This window comes from Mirounga leonina, unplaced genomic scaffold (genome assembly GCF_011800145.1).
Source record: "Mirounga leonina isolate KUSES-001 unplaced genomic scaffold, KU_Mleo_1.0 Mir_154, whole genome shotgun sequence".
Taxonomy (NCBI): Eukaryota; Metazoa; Chordata; class Mammalia; order Carnivora; family Phocidae; genus Mirounga; species Mirounga leonina.
In genome coordinates this window covers 52,431,716-52,458,668 of record NW_023270389.1, presented here as the reverse complement: position 1 = coordinate 52,458,668, position 26,953 = coordinate 52,431,716, and the positions used below count along the sequence as shown (strand labels likewise).

General features: G+C 40.0%; 1 protein-coding gene across 2 annotated transcripts; it reads left to right on the top strand.

Annotated features, from left to right (window-relative positions):
- The first annotated feature begins 119 nt into the window (after positions 1-119).
- DARS2 (aspartyl-tRNA synthetase 2, mitochondrial) lies at positions 120-26,710 on the top strand. Of its 2 annotated transcripts, XM_035010777.1 has the most exons (17): positions 120-818; positions 1,431-1,530; positions 3,556-3,622; positions 4,394-4,495; positions 5,077-5,172; positions 6,982-7,105; positions 7,804-7,850; positions 8,603-8,709; positions 9,686-9,755; positions 11,154-11,333; positions 12,383-12,490; positions 14,193-14,255; positions 20,076-20,228; positions 22,639-22,857; positions 23,077-23,187; positions 24,775-24,850; positions 25,641-26,710. In XM_035010777.1, exons 1-17 carry the CDS (start codon positions 695-697, stop codon positions 25,853-25,855), a joined length of 1,962 nt encoding a protein of 653 aa, XP_034866668.1. In that variant the 5' UTR covers positions 120-694; the 3' UTR covers positions 25,856-26,710. The 2 variants fall into 2 exon arrangements, with proteins under 2 accessions (XP_034866668.1, XP_034866669.1); XM_035010778.1 differs by lacking the exon at positions 24,775-24,850 and having other exon boundaries at positions 122-818; positions 25,641-25,681.
- The last annotated feature ends 243 nt before the right edge of the window (positions 26,711-26,953 follow it).

Genomic DNA, 26,953 nt, shown 5'->3' with positions numbered 1-26,953 from the left:
CTACCTGCGCGAAGCGTTCCTTCAAATTTCCGCCCACAATAAGCATGGCGGCAGCACCTCTGCTCTGATTGGTTGAATGCCTCCACCGTAACTTGAGCGCTCTCGGAGCCGAACGAGGAGCGCTTGGCTCTCAGCGGGGATACGGCTGTGGGTTCTGGACCTGAGGAGGTTTCGGGCTTGCTGGCCTTCCTCTTTCTGAAGACCCGAGGACGGCCGCCAGGTCGGAGAGATTTAAAACCTGAGGCTGAGTTCCTTCTTGTTTTCCAAGTTCGGCCTGCGGGAACCTTCGGAGAAGCGTGGAAGGAAGGGAAGGGCGGGCAGTTGGTGGTCAACCCCTTCCGCCTCTGTATGGTCGCGGAGGAGTCCCACTCTGCCCTGCTGTCTGGAAGGTTCTCTCGGCTCTTCTGGGGCCGCAGTTCGGTTGGTTAGAAGTGGAAACTGATGCATTGGAGGTGGGAAAAGGCTCTTTCCCCTACCCGCTTCCCAAGGGCCCCGAAGAACTTGTAGATTTATCTAGTTTCTAGACACGTGTACTTGACTGTTCAGCGGAGAAGGGCTTAAATATTGGAGAAGAGAGCGAGAACAACTAGCATTTTAAGGGATTTGTGTGTATTTCCAAAAGTGACTTTTGATCATCATCCAACACCGGCAGCCTGGGATTCGTGAGCGTCTCTCGCCATCCTGCGGCTCCAACATGTTCTCCTGTTGGTTAAGTCGGCTATGCAGGGGTTTTTCCACACCCACCGGAAGGATCACCCACCTGATCCGGGGTTCTCTCTCCAGAACGCTGGTGCTCGGTTCACAGAGGAGAACTCCAGGTGAAAGCAGTGAAGGGTTCTGTCCTCTTTAAACAGTACTTCCTCCTGGTCTCTGCAGTCAGAGTGCTCTTACTCCATTTTCCTGTAGTCTGAACTGGGTAGCCTTATGTGTAGAGGCAGATCATTCACTCTCCATTTCTTATAATGTAGATTTTTGTCCGGAGTTTTAAAAGTAACCGCGTGAATTCTGCTTTTAGCTGATGCTATTAATAAGCCTAAAAAATTCTTTCACATTTGAGAATGTTTTCTAGCGTGCAAGTGACTGGTTTCACTCTAGATTCATACCATCAAACCCGTTATTCCAAAACCTCATTTCATTTTGGAAAGGAATGTGCACTATTAAAAATAGGGTAATTTTAGGTCTCAATGCAAATGCTACGTGATCAAAGTTTAGATTTCCTAACACAGGGCAAAAATTTACAGTAAGACTGTTAATTCACTTGGCTTTTGACACATTTGCAGCTAAATTAAATAGTGACTGAATCAAATTACATACTTCAACTTTATGAATTTCATTCATTGTCATGAAATACTTAAGATGATATAATTTGAGCGTCTTTATTTTCAAGCAGTTTGCAAATCATATGTTTTTAATCTTGCTTTCCTTTAAAGAATTCAGTAGCTTTGTTGCTCGGACCAACACGTGTGGAGAGTTGCGTTCTTCTCACTTAGGCCAAGAAGTCACTTTGTGTGGATGGATTCAATACCGAAGGTAAACTGGCTTAGAATACCTGGTGGTTAGGGGTGACTGGGTGGCTGGGTCCATTACGCTTTCAGCTCTTGATTTCCGCTCAGGTCATGATCTCAAGGCCGTGAGATAGAGCACCAAGATGGGATCCGCCTGCTTAAGATACTCTTTCTGCCCCTCCCACCCCCCCAAAAAAAAGAATGCCTGGAGATTGTTTTCCCTCAGTCAGTTCCAAACTTTTATTAATTTTCAATCACTCAGAACAACAAAAGCTTCTCAACTCCTATAGGATTCTCAGAATTCACTGAGTTTTCAGATTTGTTTTGAAAGACCCAAACAGAATCACTGGAGTGGCATCTGTTGAAGGGTGTGATAACAGTGTGTTCCACCAGTGGATTGAAATGTCCCTTAGCTTACTCGAGTTGAAGAGTTCCGAGGACCAGTAATTGGGAGTGGGCCACCTGGTAAGCTTCAGTAGCATGAAAAAGCTTATTTTATTCTAAATTTAGGTAGAGAAAAAGCGTAAAAACACGAACAGTGATTCCTTAAGATTAAAGCCCATTTTGTTGTTGTTCTCTATATTCCAGCACATACCTGAATAGTACATTAATTAACAGTGAAGAGCTCCAAAATACATAGACTGTGTGGCCTTCCTGAAGAATATGTTCCATATGGGTGGATATTTGACCCATAAATTTGGTGATTTCTGAACTCAAAATCTGAAGAGGTTTTCTGTACCTCTTCCTGGTACTAAGGATAGTATGAGAAATGCAGGTTGAATGCTAAAATGTTCGGATTTGGGAGACCTTTTTGATGGTTTATAGAAGTATTAGTAGTTGGACCACCTCTAGAAAATTGTAGTTTTTATCTTTTAAGAAAAGAGTTTATAGAGACACCTGGGTGGCTCAGTCGGTTAAGTGTCTGCCTTCAGGTCAGGTCATGGTCCCCGGGGTCCTGGGATCGAGCCCCGAATCAGGCTCCCTACTCAGCGGGGAACCTGCTTCTCCCTCTCCCTCTGCCACTCTCCCCAACTCGTGCTCTCTCTCGCTTGCTCTCTCTCAAGTAAATAAATAAAATCTTAAAAAAAGTTTATATTGTGGGGCGCCTGGGTGGCTCAGTCGGTTGAGCGGCTGCCTTCGGCTCGGGTCGTGATCCCAGAGTTCTGGGATCGAGCCCCACATCGGGCTGCCTGCTCAGTGGAGAGCCTGCTTCTCCCTCTCCCTTTGCCTGCCTCTCTGCCTACTTGTGCTTTCTCTCTCTCTCTGTCAAATAAATAAATAAAATCTTAAAAAAAAAAGTTTATATTGCTATATTTCAAAAATTTATATTGCTATAATTGGATATTTCTCATATCCTAAAATATTTGTGGATTTTAATACATGAAAAGTTTCCAAATTTAATAAAATTTTCTTATAAAGACTTAAGCCAATGAAAATTAAAAGTTTGCCTTTTACTGACAAGCCATCTGGATAACTTTAGTAAGCTGAATATATAACCAGTAAAAATTGAAATTGAAAATGAAAAGCCTGGGGTGCCTGGTTGGCTCAGTGGGAGTGTGTGCAACTCTGGATCTCAGGGTTGTGAGTTCGAGCCCTGCTTGTGGCATGGAGTTTACTTAAAAATTTTTTAAAAAACAGGAGCACCTGGGTGGCTCAGTCGGTTGAGTGGCTGCCTTCGGCTCAGGTCATGATCCTGGAGTCCTGGGATAAGCCCCATGTTGGGCTCCCTGCTCAGCAGGGATCCTGCTTCTCCTTCTCCCTCTGCTGCTCCCCCTGCTTGTGCTTTCTCTCAAATAAATAGATAAAATCTTTTTTAGAAAATTTTAAAAATAGATGATTAAGAAAATAACAAATGCAAAGTCTGGGTTTTTTTCCGTTAATAAGCTACATAGATAATTGCATGAATGTAGCACATAATGAAAACACATAATTATTATAAAAAGAACGTGGGAAATTGCATGGATTTTTGTTTGTTTAATTTGTTTTGCCTCCTTAAAATTTTGGGCTCAGAGATTTTGGCCTTAACATGTTCATTTTCTTCATTGATCAGGCAAAACATCTTCCTGGTCCTGAGAGATTTCCATGGGCTTGTTCAAGTTGTCATTCCCCAGGAGGAGGTAATAGAAGGTTTCCTACTGTTATCTGAAAGTCTCTCTGATGCTATGCTTAGTATGTTGGATAAGTATTTGTGTGTGTGTGTGATGAAATGTTCCTGGAATAATACATACATATCTGGTAACATTGGCAAACTCTGGGAAAGGCAACTTTTTACGGTATATCTATTTATACCCTTTGAATTTTGAGCCACGTTTACGGTACCACCTGCTCAAAAAAAAATTAGCATTAAAATTAGGTAAAATAGCTCTCATCATGCTTGTTGAGCTATATTGGTTTCTCTTGTGGTAATGTTTACAAATGCTTTATACCTAAGAAATGTGTGATTTACTCAGTTCTTAGTCTTTGAAGTAAGTAAAGAGCAATGAATTATCTTTCAGGGATCAGGATCCAGAGACGAGCATAGCTAACCCAGGAGAATTCCTTTCAGTTGGACTCCATTATTTCTATTGGATGTAACTGCCCCTAAGACTAACTCTGGAGACAGTTGCCTTAAAAGTATGTAGGAATTGTTTCCATCAATCATTTTTCCCCTTATTTTCCTTTAAGGAAAACATTCTAAAACCCTTAACAGGTTTACCTGCTGTATTATATGGAGTCAAAATGGCAATGCAATTTACCAAATTCTTTAAGAAAGTCATTAAGGGCAGCCCCAGTATTTATGGCAATTAAGCTATGAGTGTTAATATTTTTCTAAACCATAGACTGCGGTAACTACATATTCCTCTACATTCATTTGTTTGTCGGAACTGTTTTTCTCTCTCATTCTGTAGTCAGCTGCTTCTGTGAAGAAGATTTTGTGTGAAGCCCCTGTGGAATCTGTGGTGCAAGTGTCTGGGACAGTAATTTCCCGACCTCCAGGACAAGAGAATCCAGTTAGTAGTTAAGAAGCGGTCTATGTAAATTTTACCTGTATATGTGTGCACTCTACACATTTAGGCAACAGACACCAAGCACCTATTAGACATCAGGCACTAAGATTTCTGCAGGTTCCACAAATGAACCTACAGATTCCAAAATCTTCACTACAAACACACCAATGTGCACAGGCATGTTAAGACATCTGTCAGTGAGCACATCGACCACAGATATGCGTAAGAATGTCAAAATCAGGGGCCCCTGGGTGGCTCAGTCGTTAAGTGTCTGCCTTCGGCTCAGGTCATTATCCCCGGGTCCTGGGATTGAGCCCCGCATCGGGCTCCCTGCTCCGCGGGAAGCCTGCTTCTCTCTCTCCCACTCCACCTGCTTGTGTTCCCTCTCTCGCTGTGTCTCTCTGAAAAAAAAAAAAAAAAGGTCAAAATCACGCACAGACATTGATGCTTTAGACTACACGCCATACGCACCCTCACATTTTACATATGTAAGTAAATGCATGCGTTTTACAAATGATCACTGTGTACAGGTCCTGATGAGTGATTTTTTTTAAAAAATAGGTCTTTTCTTCTCTCTCTTTAAGAAAATGCCAACAGGTGAGATCGAAATCAAAGTTAAAACAGCTGAACTTCTGAATTCCTGCAAGAAGCTGCCCTTTGAAATTAAGGACTTTGTGAAGGTGCCATCCTCTGTTATTAATAAAATAGAGTATCTAGAAAATGTTGGTAACCGGTAAAGTGTTTTCAGAGTTTTTTAAAGAAAAACTAACTTCTACAAAATTAAGCATTTTTTTGTGGACCTATCGTGAAGTGTTCTGTTCTGTGCTGTTCTGAAGTAAGCCATTGCAGTTCCTAAACACCTAGGCTGCTTTTTCAGACAGCTCGAAACATGGGTCTACCTTTAAGACTTGAGGTGGTGTTTTCAGGTTTTTTTGTTGCTGTTTTACACTTTGAAAGGAAATTTGTGTCTAGCTTGGAAATAGCCAGACGGCATAGGAGATCCTGCATCTATTAACTTTCAGGCTCTAACAGTGATAAAATGTTTGCTTGACTTTGCAAGCATATAAATCTGATTACTGTATTTTAGGATGTACTTTGCCCAAGTTTGAGGGGTTGCCGAAGCTAAATAGCTCTGGGTGAGTGTACCCTGATAATCTGTAGCTTTGAAACAATTATCTACAGTTGAAGATGTTTATACATCTAATTTGTAAACTGATCTATACAACGGTTTTTAAATTAACTGTATGGCCACTTAGTGTCACATTTAAATTCTCAGTACTTAATCTTTTAATTAGAAAAAGCAATATAATTATCTGGTTGACCTTTCTGTGGCGGGAGAGAAAAGGAAATATACAGTTTTCCCCCAGCTAAGCTTTCAGAAAGAAATGACAGTTCTACTTCTGGTTAAAAAGTTGTCAGAACAGGGCACCTGGGTGGCTCAGTCGTTAAGCGTCTGCCTTTGGCTCAGGTCATGATCCCAAGGTCCTGGGATCGAGCCCCGCATCGGGCTCCCTGCTCCGCGGGGAGCCTGCTTCTCCCTCTCCCCCTTCCCCTGCTTGTGTTCCCTCTCTCGCTGGTCTCTCTCAAATAAATAAATAAAATCTTTAAAAAAAAAAGTCAGCACAGAGAGCTGCAGAGATGTACAGCTTTGAAAATAAGCAAACCTTCTTACCGATTTCTACTAGTACAACAGTGGGGGGGTTTCCTTGCATTTCTCACACCTGTACTCCCACTTAGGTGATAATGTCATAGCTATTTTTACTCTTGTGTATTTTTTTTTTAAGATTTTATTTATTGGGCGCCTGGGTGGCTCAGTCGGTTAAGCGACTGCCTTCGGCTCAGGTCATGATCCTGGAGTCCCGGGATCGAGTCCCGCATCAGGCTTCCTGCTTGGCAGGGAGTCTGCTTCGTCCTCTGACCCTCCCCCCTCTCATGTGCTCTCTCTCTCTCTCTCATTCTCTCTGTCTCAAATAAATAAATAAAATCTTAAAAAAAAAAAAAAGATTTTATTTATTTGAGAGAGAACGAGCAAGGGGAATGGCAGAGAAGAGAAGCTCAGTATGGATCCCGACACGGGGCTCGATCCCAGGACCGCGGGATCATGACCAGAGCCAAAGGCAGATGCTTAACCTACTGAGCTACCCAGGCACCCCTACTCTGGTGTATATTTTTAAATGATCTTTGAAGTCTTTAAATGTATTTTTCAAGACTCAACTATGGGCTTAAATAAATGGATAAATGTTTAGTGAGGGTAGGCAAATTTCAGTCAGTGAAGGGCGATGTTAATAATAAAGAAGAGTTAAAAAAACGTAAAATCTATGCTAGTAACAAACTTAGAGGCTGTAGGAATTAAGGATGGTGTTGTATTCGCAAATAGTGGAAACTAAAGATAGAACTGAAGTTTTTGAAAATCCACGCTCTGTATTAAAGTTAATATCTCTTTAATATTCAAAGAATATTTAAACATTAAAATCTTTCAATTTGTTTAGAAAACAGAGGCTCTTCGTTTGCAGTATCGCTACTTAGACTTGCGTAGTTTCCAAATGCAGTATAACCTGCGACTGAGGTCCCAGATGGTCATGAAAATGCGGGAGTATCTCTGTAATCTACACGGTAAAGGACATGCCTAAATGTTCTTTAGAACTTTTCAGCATCTTCTTTTGTTTTATTCAGCATTTTATTGTATCTCTCTTTAGCATCATTGGGTCAGAAGTTGCCAGAGCTCTGGAATTCACTTAATGTGTAAAGCAGTTTTTGAAAAAAAGGTGATTTCCAGTGTTTTGTCCTAGAGCATAATTTGGTAACTTAGAACATAATTTAGTTCTACTAGGTCCCAAATACAGTCTTTTAAAGATATTGCATTGAAGGTAGAAAAGCCCTTTGGTTGTTATTTATGAGTTTTCTTAATTTTTTATCACGCTTATACTAATTTGTTAGGAGCTCAGAAATGTCCTATGAATTAAACTAGACTCTTCAATCAGTCCTGGAGGTTTTTCTACTATGTTTGAGTTATTTTTGCTATCCTAGCAGAACATCTAGAAAATGAAAACAGTTCAGTAAACAAGAATCCATCAAACAGTTGGAATTATTTCATGACAAAAGTGTCACTTTATGAGCCAAATAGGGTTTTATGAAAATCCTCAGCTTCTGTCTTGGATGTGTGGAAATCAGCATTCAGTAGGCTTGGTAATTTCTTTCAGTCAAAATTCCTAATTAAAATGTAGCCTCAGATTTGATTTGTTGAACTGTACCCTAGACAACATACTTGACAAATTCCTATCTAGTAATTTCTGATGCTTCTCTCTTTTTAGGATTTGTGGATATAGAAACACCAACATTGTTTAAGAGGACTCCTGGGGTATGTATATCCCTTAAATCAGCCTACTAATAATGTCCTATTAGTTCTGAAATAGGACCACTTTGTTTTTATATTCATGTGGCTGTATTTTTTTCATGTATTTTATTATTTCACAATGATCACATTAACTAGGTTTTGTTAAGAGTTGAGAAAATTATATGGGTCAGTATTTTGAGTCAGAACACTTTTATTCTACATGAGTTTTCTTTCCCTTGAGGTTTATAAATGCAAATCAATAATGAATTCTTTCCTTAAAAATAAACCCCTTGTGGGGTGCCTGGCTGGCTCAGTCAGGAGAGCATGTGACTCTTGATCTCAGACTTGTGAGTTCAAGCCCCAAATGGGGTATAGAGATTACTTAAATAAATAAAAAAAACTTAAAAGAAAATAAACTCCTTGATCAATAAGAATTGACATTTCTAAACATTGATATTTATACAGTCCATGGACTTTTATAAAAACATAGTTTTAAAAAGCAGTTAGCAATTATTAGATAGGAATTGCACAAAATTCTTTCAGCTCATAACAGAATTGGGAATTCATTTCAACAAGCACGCATTTATTACTTACCATGTACAAACATTGTTAGAAGCCTACTGTGTGCAAGCCTTTTGGGGGACTAAAAGATGAGCAAGAGATGATCTCTGTCATTTGCTCTTTAGTTAACTTCATTGATGAGCTGAAGTATCAACTTCCACCAGGTCTTAGGTCCAGGTTTTTTTAACAATATTTCTGCTCTCCTCTCATTAAAGGGTGCAAAAGAGTTTGTAATACCATCCAGGGAACCTGGAAAGTTTTATTGTCTCCCTCAGAGTCCTCAACAGTTTAAACAGCTTCTGATGGTTGGTGGTGTAGACAGGTGAGCCTTCTGTATGTTAGTAGTAAGTTGTCAGAAAAAGAAAGGGGAGGAAGGTGGGGAGGAAAAAAGGAAACACAAAGTTATCTGATCTCTTAAAAGAAGTTAGAAAATGTATGAGCATTTGGAAAACACTTGTTAAAAACCCTAAACATTTGTAGTCATTATTTAGTAAAGATGTATTGGGTGGCCGCCATGTGCAAAGCTCTATGCTAGTAGATGTGCAGGGAATTAAAAACAAAAAAGGAAAGGTCTTAGGAGTGCCTGGGTGACTCAGTTGGTTAAGTGTCTGACTCTTGATCTTGGCTCATATCTTGATCTCGGGGTTGTAAGTTCAAGCCCTGAGTTGGGCTCCAAGGTGGGCATGGAGCCTACCTAAAAAGAGAGAGAGAAAGAAAGAAAGCAAGCAAGAAAGAAAAGGTTTTGCTGTCCAGGAGTTAATGAATGTAGTAAGACAGAATAGGGTAATAAATAAATAAACCAACTGCCAACTATGATAGAACCCAAAAATAAGTTTGTTGAAGGTTGCAAACTAGGTATTGTTTGGGGAAATATTATTAAAAAAACTTTGTGAGCAAGGCCTTTTGGGACAGTGCTGCATCTCAGCAGATGAAGATGAGAATGGAAATGGCATAGCACAAAAAAGCTCAAGTGTAGTCATGGATCAATAAGTATTTTGATTTGGTCAGAGCAAAAGAGTATATATAAAGAAGCATAAGTGCCTTGCATGCCAATCTAATATATGAATATTGAAAGGTGCCATTGTATATTTTTAAAACAATGTATAGAATATTAGTTTCTTATGGGTCTACTGTATATCTGATTAGATTAGAGCATCATAAAGAATTTTAAAATTTCTTATGTCCTTTAGGTACCATTATTAACTTATTTCGTAGACTGCACTACCATGAACTTCTGGGGAAAAGTGTGTGTATCTTCCTAGAATCATGACTCAATTCATACTATTTTTCAATTGTAGATATTTTCAGGTTGCCCGATGTTACCGAGATGAAGGTTCAAGACCAGACCGACAGCCTGAGTTTACTCAGGTACTAAGTTATATTCACTTTTGTCTCTTACTCAGTCATCCTTGTGCCAGCCAAGTGGTTCCAGACCGGGCAGTAATTTTATATATAGGCAGACCTTGTTTTGTTGTACTTCGCTTTATTGTGCTTCGCAGACATTGCATTGTTTACTGATTGAAGGTTTGTGGCAACCCTTCAGAGCAAGTGGATCAGCACCATTTTTCCAACAGCATTTGCTCCCTTTGTGTCTCTATGTCATGTTTTGGTAATTCTTACAATATTTCAAACTTTTTCATTATTATATTTGTTTTGGTGATCTGTGATCAGTGATTGTGATTCACTGAAAGCTCAGATGATGTTAGTATTTTCTAGCAATAAAGTATTTTTTAATAAAGGTACATACATTTTTTGACAATGTTATTGCACACTTAATAGACTACAGTATAGGATAAACATAACTTTTATAGGCACTGCAAAACCAAAAAATTAATTTGACTCACTTTATTGTGATTATGCTTTATTGCAGCAGTCTGGAACCAAACCTGCAAGAGCTCTAGTGTATGCCAGCGCTTTACTTCTCATTACATTTTATCCATCAGATATTTAATTAAACTAACCTGCAGTTGAGACACTATTTAATTTTTGATCCATTTCATGTGTCCTTTTTATAACACGTATGGTCATCAACTAAGAAATGCCAAAGATTCCTGCAGTGTTTTAATGGTCGTTGCTAGGATAAAATTCTTTAAAACAAATCTCTTATACATTAAGAACCAAGAATTCTGGGGCGCCTGGGTGGCTCTACCGTTAAGCGTCTGCCTTCAGCTCAGGTCATGATCCCAGGGTCCTGGAATCGAGCCCCACTTCGGGCTCCTCGGCGGGAAGCCTGCATCTCCTTCTCCCACTCCCCCTGCTTGTGTTCCTTCTCTCGCTGTGTCTCTCTCTGTCAAATAAATAAAATCTTAAAAAAAAAAAAAAGAACCAAGAATTCTGTATGTTGGTATTTAATCTGTCTAATCTTTAGACTCATCAAAGCTGTCATGATTTGGTTTTTATGTGATAGCGTGTTAATCAAAGTGGTGAAGCGCAAAAATCATAAGCTTTGGAGTTGGACAAACCTGGGATCAAGTGTAGTTTCACTACTTATTAAGTGCATGTAGACAGGCAAGTTACAAAGCCTCTCTGAGCCTTAAGCCATGAGGAGAGTGATGGGAACTAAACAAGTTGATATATATAAAGCCTTAGAATAATGCCTAACACAAAACAGATGTACAGTAACATTTATCCTCCCAACCCACACCCATGTATTAAGTATTTATGTGCAGAATCCTATGGTAACTTGAAACCAGAGGAATGTATAAATACGTACATATTAATATGGTGGCTGTTCAAGTTAGTTTCCATATGTTATTTTGGTTTCAGATTGACATAGAGATGTCTTTTGTAGACCAGACCGGAATCCGGAGCCTAATTGAGGGCCTGCTCCAGTATTCCTGGCCCAATGACAAAGATCCTCTAGTGGTTCCTTTTCCTTCTATGACTTTTGTTGAGGCATTGGCCAGCTATGGAACGGATAAACCTGACACTCGCTTTGGGATGAAGGTACTTCTCTTCACTTTTCCAGGACTCTGTCCCACCATACTCTTGCAGTTTTTTAAACCACTTTGAAATTTACAACCAGTTACACACATTGTTATATCATATTTTTTTGTTGTTACTTTAGCTTGTTATCAAGCTATAGCAAGAGAGAATAAAAGCATGTTAGCACTACAGTACTTTTGTCCTATCTCCTATGCTCCTAGACCATTTCCAAGAATAAGGTTCTTGCCATAAGGTTTTTATTACTGACAACTTATTAATTATATGGACATGGATGACCACTTGAAAGGGGGAAAAAAAACCTATTCTTTCCTCTTCAATTTTTCTTAATCTAAAATGGCACTTGGAAGGCAAATGATTAAGAGTTATTCTTTTTCCCTAGCCTATAAAGAGCTCAAACATGGAAATGTTTATTCAAACTAGTAAGATCTGTACATATTTTAACTAGGGGTAAGAGTAGAATTTATATAAAGCAGTTTCCATTAGCAAGCCTCTCATTATTTGCTCTTAGAAAGCAGTGGCCCTTCATGTCTATAATGCTGGTGGCATTTCTCTATCTCAGTTCTCAGTGCAAATTCCTTAGAAATCGAAGTTCCACTTCATCTATAAATAGGCAGTGCTCGATTCTTGGGATGAAAAAATATACAAAATGTTCTAACTGCCTACTTAGAGCTGCCAACTTAACCACTCCTTATTTCTTCTTCTGTAATCTAGAATAGTGGTGCTTAAGTCAGACTTCTTAGGTTAGGTTCTGGCTCTGTGTTATCTTGGCCGAGTTACTTTCTTCTCTGTGCTTGGTTTCTTCCTGTATTACATGGGGATAATGAGAGTGCATATCTCATACTCTTGTTGTACTGATTAAATGAATTAATGATGAATAATACATTAGTAGATTAACCCCTGTCGTAGTGCTCAACCCAGTAAAAACTGATGGTGCTCTGTAAACATTAACTTAGTAAGATCTACTTGCTTCTTTAGAATCTTGTTTGTAAAATTTTTTGAGATAAAAATTACTTCACATTTAGTTACCTTTTTTTGTTGCTGTTTTATAGATCGTAGATATTAGTGATATGTTCAGAAACACAGAGGTTGGATTTCTTCAAGATGCACTTAGTAAACCCCAAGGAGCCGTCAAAGCCATATGTATCTCTGAAGGAGCAGTAAGTGACTCGCAGTTCTGTTTCTCTAGGATGTATATTTGGGAAGTAAATATGTTCAATGTTCAACACTGGCACATTTAAACTTCAAGAAGAACAATTCTTTTTTTAAGAATATATATTTTTAGGGCGCCTGGGTGGCTCAGTTGGTTAAGCGACTGCCTTTGGCTCAGGTCATGATCCTGGAGTCCCGGGATCGAGTTCCACATCGGGCTCCCTGCTCGGCGGGGAGTCTGCTTCTCCCTCTGACCCTCCTCCCTCTCATGCTCTCTGTCTCTCATTCTCTCTCTCGCAAATAAATAAAATCTTTAAAATATATATATATATTTTTAGGGGCGCCTGGGTGGCTCAGTCAGTTAAGTGTCCAACTCCTGATTTCGGGTCAGGTCATGATCTTAGGGTCCTGAGATTGAGCCCCACATCAGACTCTGCACTGAGCGTGGAGCCTGCTTGAGATTCTCTCTCTGTCTCCTTCTACCCCTCCCCTCTTTCTAAAAAAAGAAAGAAAAAGAATATATATTTTAAAACAGTGTCCCTGAAACTATAAGTAGAGAATAAAACCCTGTGAGTGTGAATTTACACTCAAGATCTAGAGTTTTTGTCTTTCTTTTAAAAAATTCTGTAAAGTACTCCTCTACTTCATTTGCCATCATTCCCACCAGTGATGAGCATGAAATAGTGTTCATATGTCCTCCAGCCTCAGTTTATCCAAAGGCTCCCAGCCCATATCAGCTCCAGCATCACCCTTGCATGTTGTTCTGGGTCTTCAGAGATCCCTGGTCTCAGTTGCATTCAACTGCATTAATAACAGTGGGAGGGCCAGGAGGTGGAGCTGTGAAAAGCAAAAGGGAGGGGACGTTAGGGTGGGAGAAAGAGTGGCCGGGCTAGGCAACCCCTGACTCTGAGATGGTGAAACACGTCTGTTTTCCATAGTTACCACACCTGCTTAGAACAGAATTTGAGAAGAGTTCCAGAAGGACTTTGAACAAAATTACTATTTTGAAAAGCGACTCATTTGAGCATATTAGTGTATTCAAAATGGGAATAAGAATTCATTCTCATTACTTTTTATTCACTTCACATGTTTAGTGGAAAGTAATCCGTGTCCGTACTCTAGTCCAGACATAATGAATGCGTGCAGGTAAGCTCAGTGTCACATATACTGCTTGGTATTATTGTTCGCCTCAATTTGAGTATGTCCAGTCTTCCCCGAGCAGATTATAAGAAGTGAAGGATTGTGAACCGTGTCTCCACTTTTTTGTATCTCCCATACCTAGTCTAGTGCCCCGAGAATATTAGTTATGATGATAGTCCTCATGTCTCACTTACAAAGGCATTGAGATAATTTAGAAAGAGTAAGATACAAAGAATTTTAAGCACCTGAAATAAGCAAATTCTGAGTCCTCTTTCTGATCTGAAAGTTATTTTTTCTTACACAGTTCAGTTGTAAAGATTTGAACATGTACCCCACGTATTCCATATGCAGGCTGTTCTGTGGAATACATTCATAGCCGTTTCCAATGAGACTTGTGTAATTAAGGGGGGAGGGTAATAAGCTCTGTGACAAGCTCTAAAGTGTTGTCATTTGGAAGCAGAAATTAAATTTTACATTGAATCCTCTTGTGATGGAAGGACACAAAATGTATTTGTATCCTATTTGATACCATAGACATGTTTATGAAGCTGAGTTTACTTTTCTTTTCAGAAATACTTAAAAAGGAAGGACATTGAATCCATTAGAAAATTTGCAGCTGACCATTTTAATCAGGTAAGGAGTTAATTACAATAGGTTTTTTTTTTCCTTTTAGGGATTCCATATTTTTAGTAAGTGTTTGAGCTCTTTATACAATCACTAGTTTTGAGGTCTTGTTATTTCAGACCATTTTTCTACTTTTCTTCTTTTTAAAGTTCATCTAATCCCAGGGCATGACTCTAGGACTTTGACTTAGATAGTTGAATTCACCATTAATCAGAATGTGGAAGTTCAACCATAGTTTTTAAAATAAATGTGAAGAGATGCCTGGGTGGCTCAGTTGGTTAAATGGTTAAGCATCTGCCTTCGGCTCACGTCATGATCAAGCCCCATGTCGGGATCCCTGCTCACTGGGAAGTCTGCTTCTCCCTTTGCTCCTCCACCCACTTGTGGCTCTCTCACTCTCTTGCTCTCTCAAATAAATAAAAATCTTTAAAAAATAAATAAAATAGGGGCGCCTGGGTGGCTCAGCCGTTAAGCGTTTGCCTTCGGCTCAGGTCATGATCCCGGGGTCCTGGGATCGAGCCCCGCATCGGGCTCCCTGCTCTGCTGGAAGCCTGCTTCTCCCTCTCCCACTCCCCCTGCTTGTGTTCCGTCTCTCGCTGTGTCTCTCTCTGTCAAATAAATAAATAAAAATCTTAAAAAAAATAAAAATAAATAAAAAATAAAAATAAAAAATAAATAAAATAAATGTGGAGTTTTAATCCAGTTAAGATTAGATTAGAGCCCCATGTGCCCAAGTTTTGAAAGAAAGCCTGTATTCATTGTTCTTCCCATATCCTTTTTAAAATTCTGAATCCACCTTTGACAAACACATTGTGTGTTGTTGGCTTGGTGAATGGAGGAACTGAACTACAAAGGAGCAGGAGTGGGAAACAGGCCTTCTTACCTTGTCACTGGACCTGGAAATTGCCTCAGCCTTCTCGGAATCAGTAACTTTAAAAATAATCATACCCTCTGAGTCATTAATTTTCCGTGACATGCTTTGTAGAAAACATTCTAAATGTGAGGAGAGTATGCTTACTATAGTATCCTTTACAACAGGGATAAGATGAAATTATATGGGAATGATTAAATAAATTAAGGTATAATCAAAGGAATTAATATTAAAGTTCCTTTTTAAAACTTTGTCTCCAAAGAGTTTATAGTATGGGGGACATGTTCATGTTGTAATGATTCGTAAGAAAAGGCAAATACAGAATTCTATAAACACTGATCATAACCAGGTAAAAACACAGTATTTGTGGACTGAAAATGGACCACCTCTGCTGCCACCACAAGCCAAGCCTCATACCTCAGGCTCAAAGGGATTTTTCAACAAGAAAGAAAGAAAGATTAGGATAATGGTTTCCAAATGGGTCAAGGCAAAATGAGAAAAGTCAGAGCAATATAAAAAGCTTTTCATAAAGCTAAATGAATTTAAAGAATTATCCTTTACTTCTTGTTCTTTGTTGTAAAAATGTATGTTCTTTTATGAAAGGATGGTAATAGCAGATAATGTTTTAGGTTTGTTTTATGCCTTTGATAAAATTCAAAAGTGGAAACTCTAGATCTCCCAATTTTGTTTCTTTACTTTCATGTTGCTAGTGTTTGAAGTCTGCATCTAGGATCGACAGGACCAGGAAATAAGCCCAAAGGTTAATAACTTCAGTAGCCTTCAGTTGATGGAACTCTTACTACATGTTCTTCTTTTCCTCATCTCTTTTCCTCTTTTCTTTTTTTACCCTTTCTCATTAACTGGATTTTTATAGAAGAAATGGGCACTACTTCTGTTTTTTCAATTTATTAATATATTTTAACTTGGCTTTATTTTTAATATGTATGTGAATTTTTAGCAATATGCTACATGCGCAGGGTTAAAAACACAAATAGTAAAGGATTACTAATGATAAGCAACAAGTGTGTGTTCCAGCTCACATCACACCAGTCCCACAGCAGCCAGAACGTCTCCGGTCTTAGAAATATATCTACATACTAGTGTTTTTGTTTGTTTGTGTTTGTTTTTACTTATCCATTTTAAATTTTATCTCTTAACTTCCTGCACGATAGATGAAGCTCCCACACACAGGCCTGCCTTAGTTACTCTGTCCCTTCTGCACAGCTGTCTTTCTGGACCTTTTCTCCATTCCTCTTCTGAGTTGAAACCACTCTTCCTGGATCCCAGATCTTCCTCTGTCTTATTTGTGTTGGAGTATATCCTCAAGTAACTTCCTAAGAAAGCGTGCAAGAGATACACTTGCTTTGTCTAAAAATGTCTTTATGTTCAAAACCTCACACTTGATTACTCATTTAGCTTAGTATAAAATTCAGAATTGGCAGTCCTATCCCTTTAGAACAGTGCTGTCTGGGGCACCTGGATGGCTCACTTGGTTGAACCTCCGACTCTTGATTCGGCTCAGGTCATGATCTCATGGGTCATGGAATCGAGCCCCGCATCAGCCTTCCCACTTATGCGGAGTCAGCCTGAAGATTCTCTCCCTCTGCCCCTCCCCCCACTTGCCCTCTTGCGCAAGCTCACTCTCTCTCTAAAATAAATAAATCTTTAAAGAAAGGAAGGGAGAGAGAGAGGAAGGAAGGAAAGAAAGGAAAGAGAGAAAAGAAAGAAAGGAAAGAAAGAAAAGGGAGGGAGGGAGGAAGGGAAGGAAGGAAGGAAGGAAGGAAGGAAGGAAGGAAGGAAGGAAGGAAGGAAGGAAGGAAGGAAGGAAGGAAGGAAGGAAAGAAAATAGAGAAAGAACAGTGCTGTCCAAGAGAACTTTCTGTGATGGTGGGAATGTTTTGCATCTACATCGTCCAGTATGGTAACCACTAGCCGGTGTAGCCATCCAATGCTTGAAATGCGGCTAGTATACCTGAGGAGCTGAATTTTTAATTTTGTTTCACTTCAGTTAATTTAAATAGGTACGTGTGAGTGGTGGCTACTATATTAGCACAGCCTTAACTTGTTGAAGGCATTGTTTTTTTCCGTGGTACCTGCTGTTACTGCTGAGAAGCCTGATGCTGATACAAATTTATTCCTTTACAGCAAACCTGATTGTTTTCCTTTGGAAGCATTCAGCCTCCTGATTCTTGATGTTCCAAAATTTCAGTTTATGTACCTTTGGGTTGTTTTACATTCGTGTGTTGTACACTAGAAGGGCCCTTTCAATATGATGGCTCATGTCTTTCATCTGTGGAAAGTTGTTCTATTACTAATTGTTTTTACTTCATCATTTTCTCTAGTCTCTTTTTTTGGAATTTCTTTTAGTCCTATTCGGACCTCCTATTGTAACTTAACTTGTCTCTTTTTTTCCCCCATGTTCTTTCCCACCATTTTCTTCGTCCTTTTTTTTTTTTTTTTTTTTTTAAGATTTTTTATTTATTCATTTAACAGAGATAGAGAGCACAAGTAGGCAGAGTGGCAGGCAGAGGTAGAGGGAGAAGCAGGCTCTCCACCGAGCAGGGAGCCCGATGCGGGACTCGATCCCAGGACCCTAGGATCATGACCTGAGCCGAAGGCAGTCGCCCAACTAACTGAGCCACCCAGGCACCCCTTCTTCATCCTTTTTATTCTTACTAAGAGATTTCTTCAACTCTTCTGTTGAATTCTTTTTAGCAGTCATGTTTATGTCCCAATAGCTGTTTTTTGGTTTTTTCCATCATATATTATTCTCATTTTATTGATAAAATATATTTTTGAGGGCCTTTGATGATTCAGTCCTCCTTTGGTCCCTAAACTACCTCCTTTGGTCCCTAAACTACCTAAACTACCTCCTTTGGGTCCTTTTTTTTTTTTTTTTTTAAATACTGCAGAATTTCGTTGATGAATGGTGACTGTTGGTTGTATATATTTAGAAGGAGGCATTTTTTTTTAAGTTTTTATTTAAATTCCAGTTAGTTAACATACAATTTAATATTAGTTTCAGGTTTACAATTTAGTGAGTCAGCACTTCCTTACAATGCCCGGTACTCTTCATCCCCATCACCTGTTTCACCTGTCCTCCACCCACCTCCCAGAACGAAGTATCTAAAAAGCTGATTGGGGGTGGAGCCTGACTGGTTCACTTGGTAGAGCATGTGACCTTTTTTTTTTTTTTAATTTTATTATGTTATGTTAGTCACCATACAATACATCATTGGTTTTTGATGTGGTGGTCCACGATCCATTGTTTTCATATAACACCCAGTGCTCCATGCAGTACATGCCCTCCTTAATACCCATCACCGGGCTAACCAATCCTCCCTCCCCCCTCCCCTCTAAAACCCTGTTTGTTTCTCAGAGTCCATAGTCTCTCATGGTTCATCTCTCCCTCCAATTCGCCCCCGCCATTTTTCGCTTCCTTCTCCTAATGTCCTCCATGCTATTCCTTATGTTCCACAAATAAGTGAAACCATACGATAATTGACTTTCTCTGCTTGACTTATTTCACTTAGCATAATCTCCTCCAGTCCCATCCATATTGATGTAAAAGTTGGATATTCATCCTTTCTGATGGCTGAGTAATATTCCATTGTATATATGGACCACATCTTCTTTATCCATTCATCTGTTGAAGGGCATCTCGGCTCTTTCCACAGTTTGGCTATTGCGGACATTGCTGCTATGAACATTGGGGTGCATATGGCCCTTCTTTTCACTACATCTGTGTCTTTGGGGTAAATACCCAGTAGTGCAATTGCTGGGTCATAGGGTAGCTCTATTTTTAAATTTTTGAGGCACCTCCACACTGTTTTCCAAAGTGGCTGTACCAACTTGCATTCCCACCAACAGTGTAAGAGGGTTCCCCTTTCTCCACAACCTCTCCAACATTTGTTGTTTCTTTCCCTGTCCATTTTTGCCATTCTAACTGGTGTAAGGTGGTATCTCAATGTGGTTTTGATTTGGATTTCCCTGATAGCTAATGATGATGAACATTTTTTCATGTGTCTGTTAGCCATTTGTATGTCTTCTTCAGAGAAGTGTCTTTTCATATCTTCTGCCCACTTTTTGACTTGATTATTTGTTTTTTGGGTGTTGAGTTTGAGAAGTTCTTTATAGATCTTGGATACCAGCCCTTTATCTCAATGTGAGACAGGAATCCATCAAAATCCTAGAGGAGAACATAGGTGGTAACCTCTTTGACATCGCCCACAGCAACTTCTTTCAAGATACATCTCCAAAAGCTAGTGAAACAAAAGCAAAAATGAACTTTTGGGACTTCATCAAGATAAAAAGCTTCTGCACAGCAAAGGAAACAGTCAACAAAACAAAGAGGCAACCCACAGAATGGGGGAGCATGCGACTCTTGATCTCTCTTGATCTCTCTTGATCTCAGGGGTCCTGAGTTCAACCCCCACACTGGGTGTAGAGCTTAGTTAAAGAAAAAAAACATTTTTTTAAGCTGGTTGGGAACACAGGGTGCTTGCAGGGGCTTTGTGAATGGGTAGGTTCAGTTTAGGGGGAGCAGCAGAGCCATTGGCCATTACCCTGTGAAACCAAAGCTTCTTAAGAGTCCTGAGCCTACTCTCGAGGCTTCTGCAGGGTAAAATCAGTTCCTTCTGTGGTGAGACTACTCCATTTTTCTCCAGGCCAGAACTTCCTGCATCTTGCTGCTATAATCGTTCTATTCCATTCATTTGCAGCCTGCCACAAATTTGCAGAAACCTCTTTGCTGGTGTCTCCCACCTTTTATTCCCTTTTGTTTTTGATTATAGTGAGATTACTTTTGTAATTCCTCTAGTATCATTTTGAAGGGGTCGAGGGAGGGAATGAAGATCATCCCGTGTTCTATTGGGAACAAGAAATCTTTCTACGACAAGAAAAATAAATCACCCCCACTTTTTAAGAAAATGTGACTAAAGTCTTTTTCTTTATCACAGGAAGTCTTACCTGTATTCCCGAAAGCCGATAGAAACTGGAATACTCCAGTTGCTCAGTCCATACTGGAGGAGCAAAGATCAGGACTAATCAGACTCATGGAAATCCAAGAGGCTGATGTGGTCCTGCTAGCTGCCGGGGAGCACGAGAAAGCAGTAAGAAACACTACCTGTGAACATCTGTGCTGTTGATGCTGCATGGTGCCTCTCTTCTCCTACGTACATAGTACATATTTAAAACTGACTTAATTTCATAAAATGTTGGGGCTGCTCTACATGAGTTTGCTATTAATAAATACCTTTCAGCACTTACAAACAATGCACTGTATCAGAACTAGAGTTTTCTTCATCAGTTCCCAGCCTCCATCAGCACTGCTCACACAGTGATAATTGTGAGGATTGGCATTGTTCACACAGATTAGATCTGGCTCTGATTAGGAAAGTCACTCAGGTAAAGGTCCAGTGGTATTTCTTGTAGGGCTGTGAAAAAATATTTTCATTTTCCAGGTTTTGCAGATTAGGATATTTTGGTAATCCCAAACTTTTGTAGATAATGCATTCCTAAAACTGTGGAGGGAGAGATCAGACTGTTGGAAGGCTACTGGGCTGGCAGACATCTCTGGCCCTCCTTGGTCAAGGCAGGACCCTTCCTCCTCAGGAGCAGCAGCTGGGAGGTGATGAGCTCCACTATGCCTGGTGATCTGTGGAGTGGACTTAGCCATAAAGATCATTGTAAAATGTACAGAAGTATGGAATATAAGTCAAACATGAATATTGAAAATATATTGGAAAGGTCAAGTGTGATATAAATTCATTCTCGCACTAAAGTATAATATGATTTCTGTATAGCAGTGGTATCTGACTTTATCAAGTCCATTCTTTTAATTTGTATTTGTTCTGTACATATCATTGTTTGTTCCAGAGGAAAAGCTTCAGAGGTCAGTTTCAGTGCTAAATGTAACCCACTACCCGGCACCTGGCTGGCTCAGTCGAAAGAGCATGCAACTCTTGATCTTGGGGTCATGAGTTCGAGCCCTACGTTGGGTGTAGCGATTACTTTAAATAAGTAAATATATAAATTTTATATAAATTTTAAAAGACTTCTTTTGAATAAATAAATAAATGTAACCCACTGTCTTTCCCTTCTCCTGCAATAGTGGAGTGAAGAAAGCTATTTAATTACAAATTTGTTTTGATACCACAGTCATGTTTATAATGAATTCATTTATCGACATTATTTTTTAATACCAGCCACGAACAGCCCTGATAAATTTGCTGGGGAATGCACCAGTTAATTACAAATTTTACTGTCAATGAGTTTCTTACAAAAGAACTTGGGATTTTGTATTATATAAGTATCCTGCTGCAAACTCATTTGGTCATTCCACTCTCAGGAAGGTACTGTTCCAATTCCTACTGGGACTCCTTGAAACAACTAGAAACCAGACTTAGGAGGAATAGCATTAGATTCTGAATATGTCACAGTGCAAGTACCCTGGGTGCATATTTAACGTAAGCTAGAATAGGCCATAAAGTGACACCCTATGCATGTTTCCAGGCATGGTTTCCCTTCTCAGGGAAGCTCTGCATATCATAGTTAGCACTTAGTGAGCGCTTCTGTTTGCTCAGCACTGTTCTGTGTACTTTGTGTATATTAACTCATTTAACCCTCATGACAACCTTATCGGAGAGAAGTTACCATTCTAAGATAAGAAAACGGAGGCATGGGGGCGCCTGGGTGGCTCAGTCGATTAAGCGTCTGCCTTCAGCTCAAGTCATGATCTCGGGGTGCTGGGATCGAGCCCCACATTGGACACCTTGCTCAGCGGGAAGCCTGCTTCTCCCCCTTCCTCTGCCCCTTTCCCCCCACTCCCCACTTGTGCTCTCTGCTCTCTTTCTCAAATAAATAAATAAAATACTTTACAAAAAAGGAGAACTGAGGCATGGAGATGAGAAATTTGCTCACACGCAGCTAGGCAGTAGGGGAGCCAGGGTTCTAATCTATGAAGTCTGGTTTCAAAACTCACACTCTCAAACAGACCTCTTACCCGTACTGCCCCTCTAATCATAGCCAACTTTTACGGGCCATCAGCTGTGGGCCAGGCACTGCTCAGAGCCTCACCACACCCTGCAGGAGCAGTCAGGAAAATATTCACAGAATAGCCGCCATGGATATGGCACCTCACATGCCGAGTCTCACTTGATGTTCTCAACAGCTTTTTGGAGTAGATTGGTTGATCTCCATTGTCCCCTAGGAAAAGGTGCAGAGAAGTGAGTCAGTAGCCAAACTGAGATACACCCAGGTCAGTCAGGCTCGGGTGTCTGTGCCCTCAGTCACCGTGTCATCAAATCCTCACCCGATCTGCCTGCCGAGTGTGACCATCCTTCTCAACCATGTTTCAATCCGATCATCCTCAGCTCTGTCTCCTGAGAGGCTCAGAGTGTCTCATCTATTAATTGTCTAATCCCTTCTCAGAGGATGGCCTGGCTGTAGAGTCCAGCTTGTGTCATTTGCTGCCTACTCTGTCACAGTGGTTAAGTCAACATTTGTATCTTCTCTTTGCAGTGCTCTGTGCTGGGAAAATTACGACTGGAATGTGCCGACCTTCTAGAAGCAAGAGGATTGGTGCTCCGTGACCCAGCTCTGTTCTCTTTCCTTTGGGTTGTGGATTTCCCACTCTTCCTTCCCAAGGAGGAAAATCCCGGAGAGCTGGAGTCAGCCCACCACCCATTCACTGCTCCCCACCCCAGTGACCTCCAGCTCCTATACACTGAACCCAAGAAGGTACCGTATCTGTACTTCCAAATAAAAGGGAAATGTGGAAACACAGGCAAAGATGTTTCGATTTCACAGTCTGACCCAGTTCTGGAAGCCTCAGAAGAGATGGTCGGGTTTGAGCCCATAGTGAATACGTTGTCTCTAAGTAACTTCGCTGTCTTCAACCTGTAGAAGAACAGAAAACTAGAAATTTTCTCTAACGTAAAGGCTCTGGGAATCTTCTAGGTCCGTAGCCAACACTATGACTTGGTTTTAAATGGCAGTGAGATAGGCGGTGGTTCTATCCGAATTCATGATGCAGAGCTCCAGCATTACATTCTGGCAACATTACTGAAGGTAACATCATCTTCTAACCTGTTGTGTTTTTTTTTTAACCAGAATATTTGTTGTTTTAGCCAGCATTGATGATATAGTGGTAAGCATAGCTGCCTTCCAGAATGTATGTGGGGTTGTTTTTTTTTTTTAATTGGTATGAATGAAGGATTCACTAGATACAGAACAGTGTTGGCTTGTCTCTGTACCTTTAGTGTAAGACTTTGAAAAGTAATAAGAGCCGTTCATTAGTACTGATCATATGTGCCAGGCACTAAGTACTTTATATGCACAGACACATTTAATCCTCACAATTACTTTTTGAGATAAATACCCCTGTTCTGCCCATTTTAAAGATGAATGACTGATGCAGATTAATTAATCTGCCCAGAGTTACACAGCACAGAAGTAAACTGAGCCACTGTTGGAATCCAGGCAGGGTGGCACTTTGAGCCCAAGCTCCTAAGCTCTGAACCACCACACTGCACAAAAAAATGATGCGGTCAGAAATGCATGGAAATGTTGATAATGCTAGAGAAAGAGCCTGGCTTGAAAGAATTTTGTATCATTTAATACGGGCAGGGAGGTATTTTAGTGATAGAAAGTGGCATAATCAGGATTTTTAAAAGAAGAGTCTCTACAGATGCAGGCCTAAAAACCTGCAGTTTCTTGATGATTCCATAGAAGGCCAGGATAGATTTCAGGAAAGCAAATGTCTCAGAGTCTGATCCCAAGAGATCATTTTGTGGGATTAACTAACAGGGGTGAAGTAGGATGGAAGAATTTTATTTGAAGACAGGATTGGAGAACTCAAAACCCTAGACTCCCCGTTAGCCTTGCAGACATTGTGACCTCCCTTAATGTTTCTCCTCCCAACTCAAGGCATCCAGTCATCAGTTTCCCAGCCGAATTTCTTCCTTCCTTTCATTGTTAAGCTTCTTAAATGAGTCAGTGAGAATTCATTGCTTCTGCTTCTTCCCTGCCCCCATTGGTTCTCAGCCCTGCTGCACATTGGAACAGAATCAAGTGGAAAGTGTTAAAAACAAAAAAAATCACCCCACTACTCCACACCAGATCAATTAAATAAAAGGCTCTGTGTGAGGCTTTAGCATTCCTTCCTTAAAAGCTCCCCACTTGTTTTGGATCTGTAGCCTGGTGAGAGAACCACTGTCAGATACACTTTCAACATTTCTACACACATTGCCCCACATAAGTTAACTTGCATAGCCACCAGATCCAGTGGCCTGTTCTTGGCCCCTAAGCTGTCCCACCTACCAGCAGCGTTTGACACTGTTCCTCTCTTAATAATGTTCTCTTCCCTTGGCCCTGTGATAGGACAGTTCCCTGCTCTTCATCCCACCTTTCAGAGCCCACATCTTCATGTTCTTGATTGGCGTTACCCTCTTCCCATTCCCAGTATAATACTGGCTGCATTTACTGAGTGCCAGGACTTTCTCTGCATGTTTTAATATCTGTGACTAGTCCTACTCTCTTGCTAAACTGTAAACTTCTTAAGGTATTTTTTTAACTCACCTGTTTTTTTCCTTTATTGCCTAAGCTTACTGTGGACCCTCAGCGTGTATTCAAATTGAATTCTGTTTTGAATTTCAGGAAGATGTGAAATTGCTGTCCCATTTGCTCCAGGCCTTAGGTTTTGGGGCACCCCCTCATGGAGGAATTGCCTTAGGTAAACAACTATCCTTTGACAAGCTAAATTTCATTCCATAACCATCCGTATGTCTCAGATTTGGGCTCAGTTTCCAGGCAGGGGCAGAGGAGGAGCGGGTGGGGGTAAAAAGAATAGGGTGTGAGCCCAAGAATTCTGTAAGAATTTAAGTTCGTATTTTCATTTCGTTGATATATGTTTAAAATGTACTTTACCAGTTAAAGGTAAAACTTGACTGATAATTTGCATTTGAAAGCTTTCTTAATAGAATAAAACTTCAGTCTTAAGTCAGTATTGCTCAAATCCCTGGGGGCTCACGGACACATTCATAGGTATCTGAGAGACACTGCTCCATAGTATTCAGCTTGTGTGAAAGTAGGAATATGCCGGTGCCCTTCCGCCATGGTTGCTCACCTTGCTTGTTTTATCAAGCAAGGAGGAGTGTGAGAAATTCTTGGAAGCTCACCTAGATTGTAGGCCCTCGACAGCAAGGACGTCCATCTGTGTTCTTGGGAGTGCCCTGCACAGCACCTGATTTTTGTCAACCTTTAGAAAACCCTTGCTAAGGACTCATTAATTGCTGTGACTTAATTTGAGCATGTGAATATTCATCTTCAGCATTTTTCTAGAATAAGACAGAAAAGAACCTTTCAAACAAACATAAGTTCCCTAAAAAAGGCAGGGAACTCTGCTTGGCTGCAACTTGTTAAAGATTCTTACTTAGAAGTTCTCTACAACCTTTGTGGAAAATCTTAGTCACTCCCAGCCTTAGATTACATTCTCATCTGTTACCTTTGTATTTTATTTCCAGGGTTAGACAGACTGATATGCCTTGTCACTGGAGCACCAAGCATCAGAGATGTCATAGCCTTCCCCAAATCCTTCAGGGGGCACGACCTCATGAGCAGTGCCCCAGATTCTCTCCCTCCTGAGGAACTGAAGCCCTATCATATCCAGGTCTCCTGGCCAGCAGACTCAGAAGCAGAAAAGAGCTCGTTGAATCAGCCATACCATCCAGAAAATTGAGCTTTTGAGTTTTGTCTGCTTTGCTTCCCCAAGGCTGAAATCAGATGCGGAGTTCTGCCACAGGTCTAATAAGCAGGTCTTTAGGTGGAAGGAATCCAGACAACATTCTTCACCACAACAAAGAAACAGAAGGTATCCAATTTTGACTTGATAACAGGCATTACTATGATTTTTTGTTTGGGATTTTTTTGGCAGTTTCTGTTACCTGGAGAGGTGTGAAAATGGCCCTTTGTCTGAGTAATATAATAGCTTAATGTTTTCTCATCATGTTTTTCATACCTGGATAGTAGATCGTTCACTTGAGACAGAGGTAATCAGACCATGTGAAATGTGGGGAAATGCTTGCCCCTTTAGACTAGTCAGTTGATGGGGGGTTAGTTCAACCAGCATCATCAAGAGAGTCCTGTAAATTAAGCTAAATAGTGACATCTCAACTATCAGTATAATACGAGAAGCATCATGATATAATGCAAAAAAAAAAAAAATCACCAAAATCAAAGTCACAAAATCTTAGTGTTTCACCTTGAGCAAGTTACATAAGCCTCCTTTCCTGCCTATATGAAATGGGAACACTGCTTGCCCAGAACCAGAGGAAATGATGTATGTGGAAGGGATAGTGAGTGAAAATGCTTTGAAAAACTGTAAAGCATTACACAAATGTAAGATAATGGTATTATTTATCTGTAAACAGATATAGGTATACCTATGTATCTTATAGTCTTAAGATTAAATAAAATTGATATCTATAGTATAAGAAAAACAGTAATTAATCAGTATTCTATTTATGATTCTATTTTTAAAAATAATTATTGGGGTGCTTCGCCGGCTCAGTGGGTAGAGCATACAGCTCTTGATTTTAGGGTTGTAAGTTCGAGCCCCACATTGGGTCTAGAGATTACTTAAAAATAAAATCTTTAAAGAAATAATAAAATAATAATAATTATTATTAATCCCTGAATAACACTCATGTGGAAGTAATTGAAAATATTGATCTTAGGCCAACCTCAAATATAGAAAAGTGATTGTAATTTTCTTATACATTCTGTGACATAAATAAAAGCTTATAATTAGTTAATAATTATGAAACGGGAACAAGGC

Excerpts from the sequence above, each read along its gene's own strand:
- DARS2 (XM_035010777.1), top strand. The coding sequence starts at position 695 with ATGTTCTCCTGTTGGTTAAGTCGGCTATGCAGGGGTTTTTCCACACCC. Across the intron at positions 23,188-24,774 it reads TTCTGGCAACATTACTGAAG|GAAGATGTGAAATTGCTGTC; the intron begins GTAACATCATCT and ends TTTGAATTTCAG. Across the intron at positions 24,851-25,640 it reads TCATGGAGGAATTGCCTTAG|GGTTAGACAGACTGATATGC; the intron begins GTAAACAACTAT and ends TTTTATTTCCAG.